Source organism: Pieris rapae, chromosome 9 (assembly GCF_905147795.1).
Source record: "Pieris rapae chromosome 9, ilPieRapa1.1, whole genome shotgun sequence".
Classification (NCBI taxonomy): domain Eukaryota; kingdom Metazoa; phylum Arthropoda; class Insecta; order Lepidoptera; family Pieridae; genus Pieris; species Pieris rapae.
Genome location: NC_059517.1, coordinates 740999 through 750944, shown reverse-complemented (window position 1 = coordinate 750944; position 9946 = coordinate 740999). Strand labels below are relative to the sequence as shown.

Genomic DNA, 9946 nt, shown 5'->3' with positions numbered 1-9946 from the left:
ATAAGTGAAAAATCAAAATCACTTTTCGATAGGCGTGACCTATTTGGCGATCAAAAGAATGTGTACAAAAATTATCACCCTACTGAGGCTAGTGTTAGAACAAAAATTAACGCCATCTAGCGAAAAACATTTATAACCTGTTTAAATTCAAAGTAGCTCACAAAATTGTTTTTGACATGGAATGTAATTCTGTCATATCCGTGCTAGATGGCATTAAATATATAAAGTTCATGAAATGAAGTTAATATCTTTGTATATTTTGTATACATACTTTAGTCCCATTTTAATGGAGAGAGGAATAATAATTTTATGTGCCTATCGGTATTTTATACCAACCCGAAACATAAAATACTGCTCTTGATATAGATTTTTTGTAATATGTTTGGTCGATATAAGTTTTTTATTTTTGAATTACAAAATGTAGTTATTATTAGATATACCGTTAATGTAATATGGCTGGTTAGCCATTTTAGCCTATGAACGGTTGTTAGCATTTTTTTTAATTGATAAAGATGAAAAAAAGCTAAAGCTTTGAATGAGTACGAGTTATTTGGAACATGGCATTGCATCTTGTATGGCAATCCAGGTTTACAATAATTTATCAAAAACTTTAAAAGATCTTTCTACTAGAGTTTTTAAAAACGACTACTAATGGAAAAATAATATTAATTTGTTCATGAATAATTCGTGAAATATTATAATTAATACTGATTTGATAATTTATTTTATAATAATATTTTTATTATATTCAAGAACTGAGTACTATAATATTACTGAGAATATATGTAGATTCTACGTAGAAATGCCTTTTAGACAAATTTCCACGACATAATGTGTGGCAGAATATGCAATGTTTATATTGTACCACCATAACATTTTTGTGCCATATTTATGAAGTTAATGCATGCTTTTAACAAGACACATTTATTTATCTGAACTAATATGTTGTATTTGCTTGCTTAATTATATTAGGAAGACTATCTAATGCATAAATATGCTTTGTAATAGCTCTTAAGACCAGTGCATTCATCCAAATAAAGACCTAACCGACTCGCCAGCCCTTTTTAACGTTTTAAAAATGAAGCGCTTAATATTGTATGGATTAAATGGGTATTTTTAAAATAAACTCTGTTTAATAGTACTTAAATTTTAATTTATATTCACAATCACTCCCTTAAATTTAGCGACATTCAACTGTACACACTATAATCTACACATTAACTTAGATAGTGAGCATTCATCACGTCTTTGATAAAATGTTGCAAACCTTAACTTATTATAACACTTACGCAACAAGTCTTTTTGTAACTACATTTAACTTAACGCTAATAACGGTTCCTCTGGGTCGTGTTTTATCGAAAGTTTCGCCTTTTTCCATTGCTCTTTTTTTGATTGCATCTTTTGTTTCGTCGCTGCCAATTTCGCTTTCGATTTAGATAATTTTGGTGGAGCCGTCGTATCGAGTTGCTCCAATGTTTCAATTATATTCTTAGGTTTCGAGACCACTTGTCTTGTTTCTTCACTCACCTCGTCCAGTGTAGCGTTTTTATTCGCGTACACTACAACGAAGTGAGAATAGTCTGAATTCGATGGTGTGTTTATATCGGCGAAGTCTTTGAAGTTAGCGAACTGGTCGTGATTGTAATTGGGCCTTGGATTTGCTATGTAGCCAAGATTCAGTGACGGTCTACCGTGGCCATTGTTGTAGTAGGACAGGCTATCGCTGAAGTCATCTTCATCATTCTGGGCGAAGAACGTTCCTCCTCTTATGATGCCAAAGTTTCCAGAGCCGAGGACGCTGGAACTGGCTTCGACTAGGGGTTCAGCTGCTGGAGTACTTTGCTTGGCGAAGTTTTCTAACGCTCTGTACCCCCCAAACAGTGGATAGTTCAGTAAGGATCTGTAGGAGTTTGGCCGTTGGCTGAAAGCTGCTTCTTGGCTTCCGAAACCCAATTTATAGTTATTTTGCTGTCTTGGCTCGAATAGATTGGCAAATGATGGGAAGAAGTTCTGCGAATCACCAAAAACTTCAATGGAGTGGTCAGGTTCTCTTGCAAAATTGCTGGATCGTCTCCTTAGATTTGATGGTGGGAGAAGTGTCTCTGATATAGTATCAGATGAATCAGCTTTGAGGTCTCCGGAATTATCTGAAACAAGAAAAATACTGTTTATATAATTGATATAAATGTTATTCAATATTCCTATTATATTTTAAACATTTTTTTTGTATTATTGGTAGACCAATCTATTTTTTACGTGGGATCGTATTGTGGTGTGAAATGGAAAGTGAGGTTCAAGTAAAAACTAAATCCAAGGTTATTTTTTACACAAATGGGCGGAATACAAATCTTGAAACTTGTTTTTTGTTAGATTTACGAGTATGTGTATTAGAAATTTGATGAAGCATTGCATATCCGATGCATTATGTATAAGACCTCATTATTGCGATACTATTGCACTTGGTGGTATTAAATATACACGTACGTGATAACAAACAATGTACTGATAATACATTATTTGTAAAATAGTGTTATTTAAGTATTTGATTTGATTCATAAAAATAACCTCTTTAAAAAAACACACTAACAAAGCTAAAAAGCTATATACATTTATGTCACATACAAAATAATAGATACACCCACAAATAATACAAAGTTAAACAATAATCTATCCAAATATTTACAAAAAGACTATCTCTTACATACAGACATAAAGCAGGGCTTTTGTCAGTTCAATCAACGGACAATTAAAAATGGTTGATAATCTATCGAGTACATTATTATTGACCAATGTATTGGTGTCGTGTGTTCCCTTTTCGAGAATTTAGTTTGCTGAAGTTAGGAATAGTTACGGCAGTGGATGTCGCCTCCTAAAGGCATCCTGAGGCATATTTATATATGCCATAACAAATTGTAAAAATTCACACGACGCAACTAAAGTTTGATTTCCTGCAGATGCCAAGTACTGATTGGAATTGACGAATTCCTTGTCCAGTATAGTCTAAGAAAGCTGTAATGTAAATGTTATTATATATAAACCGGAACTAAACTTATTAATTTTATAAAACAGGCTGGGCACTATTCTACGCCCTTGATTTCAGAACTGGCAGTAAATGTAAAATTAGAAACATTCATTGTATATTTCTTTTTTAACGTTCATAAGTGTACATTATGTTACCTACAATAATAATAATAATGATTTTTGAATTTGAATTTGAATCATTGATGCAAGCTAATAAATTTCCTAATATTCACAAGAAACAACGAATTACATTCTAATGTAACGTAGATGTTACCTATATGGTATGATGCACCAATGATATTTCCTAGCATGTTTTATAAAATTACTAAGGTTAGTTCTAAGTTTTATATAATTACATTTACATTACAGCTTCAATAGACTATAAACAAGTAATTTTTCAATTTCAATCAGTACTTGCCACCTACGTTTAATCAAGATTAGTATGGTATTTGAAAAGTATAGACTTCAGAAGTGAATAATAACTATAAGTTATGGTCTCGGCGTCATATGTAACGAGACATGTCTAAGTAGGTAGCAACAATTCTTCCTGGTCGAATAACTAATGTATGTGAGGTAACCGGGAAAAGCGAGGCTTAGAAATTGTTTCCGTGTTCAACATCTTGTTTGTGCACAAGTTTATTTTTTGTTGGTACACATGTTCAAGGAAATAAAACTACGTTTATTTTATGTGGTAATAACATGTTTAATGTGTGAGTTATGTTAATTGAGTCGCATATACAAATGTTTAAATTTCACTTTTAGTTTTTGACAATTGACATTTCTTTGCGAAGTGTACGTGTATATTATATATACATATGTTCCGGTCTATAGTAATGTCTGTTGTTCCGTTACCTACTTGAAATCAATAATTTTTCAATGCTTGTAGTTTTATTTTTTTAATTTTGATTAAATTGACTAATGTCGGACATTCTACTAACCTAATGTTACGAATTTAAAAATGTATATTTGTTGTAAACTGTAAAGTATAATCTGTATATTGATAAGATTATGAATGCAAGTGTGTATTTAATCATCTGAAAGGAAATTAAAAAAAATTAAGAAAACTAATGAAACTTAAATGATAAAAAAAAATGTAGTGCGACTTATTAGACATTCCTAGTAGTAAATAAGCTAGTAAACAATAATAAAAACTTTATTCATGACAAAATAATAAATTTATTTTTATTTGTTAACACTTAACGGCGGCCTTATCGCTTTCGAGCGATCTCTTCCAGGCAACCACTAATAAAATATTTAAGTCTACTTGCAAATTGCTTGTTTCGGCTCAAAAAGTATTAAACTTACTGAAATGAGTTAGCCCCGTGCGCTCTGTGACTTTTTACTACTTTAAGCTCATTTTAAATAATAAAGAGCTTTAGCTCTTTATAATATTCTAGTTCTTACTAATTGATATATTTTTGTATTCGGGCACTAAAAGAAAATAATTGAAGCTTCAGTAATAAATTCAAAGAAAAATCGAAAACTTATTATATTTAATAATCTTTTATTTATGGAGTTATGGAAAGATTTAAAAAACACAAGAAAACGTAGTCTGTGCTAATAATTACATAGTCTGTGGTTTCCGTTGGTAACGACGGTAATTGTATTTAATAGATATGTTTAATGACACCTCAGTGTAATAATAATTTCCTTGTAGCATAAAAAATAATTGACGGATATTTAACAAATATTCTAATAGAATAGCTACAATTACTAGAAAACAAAAAAATGTATAAGTATATGTAGATACTGCATAACAGTGTAATATTATAATAATGACATAAAAAACAAAATTACTGACTCAAAAATGTGTGTGCTTGTTAGCACAAATTAATAGTTTTTATTGAATAATATTGGAATTTGAAGGATTATGGGTCGTTTATCAAAGAAACGATAGTAATTAGCACAAATATAACTTTTATTTGGTAATGAGATGAATGACAGCAAGAACACTTAGTTACAATCAACCTTCATATAAAGTGTTGCCACCTAGTTAAATTTTCAAAAACTATTTTACTTAAATTGCTCAATACTCCCACTAAAATTTAAACTAGGTACAAATATAAAAAAACAATAAACTCCTACTGAAATTAGAGTTGTGAAAAGGAAAACAAAATGTGATCTCTTAAATAGATAAAAGCTTGAGTTGGTAACGCTTTAGTTAACATATCTGCTAATTGACTGTTACTAGGAATATAATTTAGTTTAATTACACCCAACTCAACCTTTTCCCTTATAAAATTAAATTTCACATCTATGTGTTTGGTTTTCTTATGATAAACAGGATTGCTAATTAACTTAATTGCACTCTGATTATCAACATACAATGGAACAGATGTAATATTTTCACCTAAATCTAATAATAATTGCTGTAACCATAATATCTCTTTTGCAGCTTCACAAGCAGCTACAAATTCTGCTTCAGTTGTGGAGAGAGCAGTAGTCTTCTGTTTCTGGCTACACCATGTTATAGGTCCCCCATTCATATTAAAAATATAACCTGTAGTAGACTTACGCGTATCTACATCACCTGCAAAATCTGAATCCGAATAGCCAGTGAGATCACTACTTTCTCCATAACATATACATAAATCTTTAGTATTTATTAAGTATCTAATAACACGTTTAATGGCATTTACATGTTGTTGACTTGGATCGTTTACATATCTACTCAAAACATTTACAGCAAAAGAAATGTCAGGCCTTGAAACAGAGCTCAAAAATAACAAGGACCCTATAGCTTCTCTGTATGGAAAATTAATAATATTTTCATCCATTTTCTTTGAAATAACAACATTTACATCTGCAGGGGTACTGGCAGGATTTGAATCACTCATACAAAACTTCTCTATTAATTTTTCAATGTAATCTCTTTGATAAATACAGATACAATTATTTACTCTCTCTATTTCCATTCCCACAAAATATTTCAATTTTAATTCTTTTATTTTAAATGTTTGTTTCAAATATTCTATAACTCTTTTAATCATTGAGGAACTGGAAGAGACTACAAGTGCATCATCAACATAAATTATTATGAATACTTTCACCCCATTGAAAATACCTACATAAACACAACTGTCAGCCTGAGATTGCACAAAACCATATTTTATTAAAAACTCAGTGAATCTTCTATTCCAACAACGAGACGCCTGTTTAAGTCCATACAGTGATTTATTAAGTTTTAGGATACAATCATTTTTAAATGAAATTCCTTCTGGTACTTCTATAAAAATATTCTCTTCCAAATACCCGTTCAAAAAAGCAGTCTTTACATCAAACTGTTGAATTTCTAAATTATATTTAGCTGCAATAGAAAGGATAATTCTTATAGAGTCATATCTCGTTGTTGGAGAGAATATTTCTTGATAGTCAATATCTTTTATTTGATTAAATCCGCGTGCACATAAACGAGCTTTAAACCGTTTTACCTGATCATTTTCATCCTTTTTTATAGCAAAAACCCACTTTGTAGTAAGCGTACGTTGACCAGACCTCTCTACTGGAGTCCAAGTATTATTCTCTTCATGTGCAAGCAATTCTTCATCAATAGCTTTCAACCAGTCGTTTCTTTGTGGACTTTTCATTGCTTCAGCATACGTTTGTGGCAGTGACAGTTCAATTAGGTTTGCTTCAAAACGTCTATTAATCCTTGGTCTCAAATTTATGTTGCTTTGAATTAAATCATCATCTAATTCTTGAGAAGGTTCATATGTAGGGTCATTACTATTACAACTCAACATGGTATCTTCATTCTCTGATGATGAAGTTTCCACAAGAGTATCCTCTACATTTGTTTCTTGCATTTGATTTTGTTGTCCTAATGTCTTCACTTCATCGTCAATGTATATTTGTGTAATATTCTTCCTTATCTCTGGAACATTATGTTCTTCAAAAATTACATTTCTTGATATTTTAACCTTTTTGGTTTCTGGATTGAACATCCTGTAATTGTTATTATCATACCCAATTAGTATCATTTTCTCACTCTTTTTGTCAAGTTTAGTTCTTAGCTGATTAGGAATATGGACATATCCAATACTTCCAAACACCTTCACATGGCCTATATGAGGTTTGATGCCGTTCCATAATTCAAATGGTGTTTTCTTAGGAGTTTGGCTGGAGGAAGTCCGGTTTAATAAATATACTGCACAATTCACAGCCTCAGCCCATAATTCCAGTGACACATCCCTTGCGTACAACATTGAACGTGCACTCTCCACAATGGTATGGTTCTCTCTTTCAGCACGCCCATTTTGTTCTGGTGTATATGGCGCAGTACACTCATGAATTATACCTTCTTTGCTGAGATAGTCATTGAAGGTTTTATTCACATACTCTCTTCCATTATCAGTATGCAATATTCTGACACTATGCATGTACTTATTTTTGATCAAAGCATTGTATTTCATGAATATGTCCATCACATCACTTTTATGTTTGACAAAATATACATGCCTGTAACTTGTAGCAGCATCCTTAAATAATATAAAGTATCTCATACCTTGGATAGATGTATGACTCATAGGTCCACAGACATCACTATATACAAGGTCACCTGGCTGTAGTTCTCCTCGTATAGATTTGTGAAATGGAAATCTGCACTGCTTTCCATATGCACATGCTTCACAAACAAAATCAGTTTTATCACTGTTATTCAGTTTCAAGCCTTCTACCACATTATCAGCACTCATACTCTTGATTTGTTTTAGGTTAACATGTCCCAGTCTTTCATGCCACATTTTAATGTTATTTTGATCACTTTGAACTAAGTTACATGTATCTGAGACCACAGCTTTAATTTTCAATTCGTATAAATTATTTTCTGTTATTGTTGCACACATTACCAAGTCATTTCCTTTGTAAATGAATGCACCAGAGTCTTTCTTGATAATGATATATGATTTACGCATTATCACACCTTCTGATAACAGATTTCGTCGCAAATTCGGAACATACAATACATCATGTAGTTCACTGTTCTCCCACTGTCCATTGACACATCTCTTTATTAACACCTTGCCAATGCCAGCCACTTCCACTGATTGTTTGTTTCCTAATGTCAATGATTTCTGGTTACATTCCAATAGTTCTACAAAGAACTCCTTTCTATAGGTCATATGTGCAGAGGCACCACTGTCTAAAATCCACACATTGTCTTCAGCTTCATGGAATTTGGTTTCTACATTAAACGCTAACAAGTCTGCACCTTCCTGTTGAGGTTTTCTATACTTGGATTTCTTTGGAGCACGACATTCTCGAGAAAAATGTCCTCGTTTCCCACAATTATAACATTCAAATCTGTGTTTACTGTTTTTATTTTGATTTGAATTACTAGCATTTCTATTCAGCTCAGTTTGTTTTGGGCTATTTTTACATCCTTTCTTAGCCACAAGAAGAGCGGTTTCTTGTTCTTCTTCACACTGTAAACTAGCTTCTTCATCTAACAAACGAGCAGTGAGATTGACAAGAGTCTGTTGCTCTGGATCCAAAGACATCCACGCTTGACGGAGTGATCTATACTTATGAGGCAGTGTTCCAAGTATTTTTGTTATCACAGCCATTTCACTAATACTTTCGCCACTTTCTTTTAACTGCTTGGCCAATGATTCCACTTTAGAAATGTGTTGAGCTACACTGTCATTTGTAGACATTTTATACTGGTAAAACTTTTCATGGATCAACATTTTACATAATTCACTCTTCTGTTCGTATATTGATTCAAGTTTTGTCATTATTTCCTTAGCAGTTTCACAATTTTCTATTAAAGTTATTTGTTTGAAGTCCATCGAAGATGTTATAATAAACATGGCCATGCCATCATTCTTTGTCCATTCAACATTATTTCCAGCCGGTTTAGGCACTGAAATATCAATCCCTTTTGCTTTTAGGGCACACTTTATCTGGAATTTCCATTGCCTAAAGTTATTTCCATCAAATTTTTCTAAGTTTATTGACCGCATTGAATCCATTTTGAGGTTATTTTGTCAATTTCTTCACAATACGATTGTAACTTTTTCTTTGCTATTTTTCTTAAAACTTTCAATTGCAGAATCTACTGGGCCCATAACCTGAAGGATTATGGGTCGTTTATCAAAGAAACGATAGTAATTAGCACAAATATAACTTTTATTTGGTAATGAGATGAATGACAGCAAGAACACTTAGTTACAATCAACCTTCATATAAAGTGTTGCCACCTAGTTAAATTTTCAAAAACTATTTTACTTAAATTGCTCAATAGAATTTAAGATGTCTTATATTATATTATAGACTGTATACATATAAGCGAATAAAGAAAAACTTTTAATTGAAGTAATACTTCTTTTCGCGTTAAGGAAAAATGATGTAAGTAAATGATTAAGATTCGCGCGCACAGTGACACAAAAAAACCCTGAAGTTAGCATTCGAAGTTAGTCACTTTGACAATTATTTTTTACTTCAATTATAAATTTAAATTAATTCTCGAGACATTTAATTGCCATCGCATGTAATTCAAAACATAATGGTAATGTGATTAACATAGATAGATTATTATAACCAAATTTTTTTTTCGAAATCGATTAACACACGCCAAAGTAGTTCCTTGTTACACAACACATTATTATAAGTCTATTAGTTACGTATATTTGTAACAGTGGATGATAAATATTCGGATTATGTATTTTTCTAACCTTTGACATGTTTACACATTTTTAATATAAAAACAAGGTTTTGAAACTGTGTCAAAGGTGAATAGAAAGCGTTGGGTTACCGTAAATAATGAGCATTGTATTGGCTTATCTGGGTTTTATTTTAGTCACGTCTACCGTTTAGGCATTATGCCGTCTAATTGGGATGTATGCAGTTTACAATTCGTAGTTGGTGTTTTTCCTAATATTTTATTTCAATGAAAGGTTTCTGGAATAAGCCAATCTATACTAGT

General features: G+C 31.8%; 1 protein-coding gene across 1 annotated transcript in view; it reads right to left on the bottom strand.

Moving 5' to 3' along the window:
* Positions 1 to 1131: 1131 nt before the first annotated feature.
* LOC110992607 overlaps positions 1132 to 9946 on the bottom strand; it is a 45287-nt gene continuing 36472 nt past the window's right edge. The window contains exon 2 of the mRNA XM_022258489.2: positions 1132 to 2147. Coding sequence (XP_022114181.2) covers positions 1315 to 2147 — 833 coding nt within the window. The 3' untranslated portion in view covers positions 1132 to 1314. The remainder of the gene's footprint in view (positions 2148 to 9946) is intronic.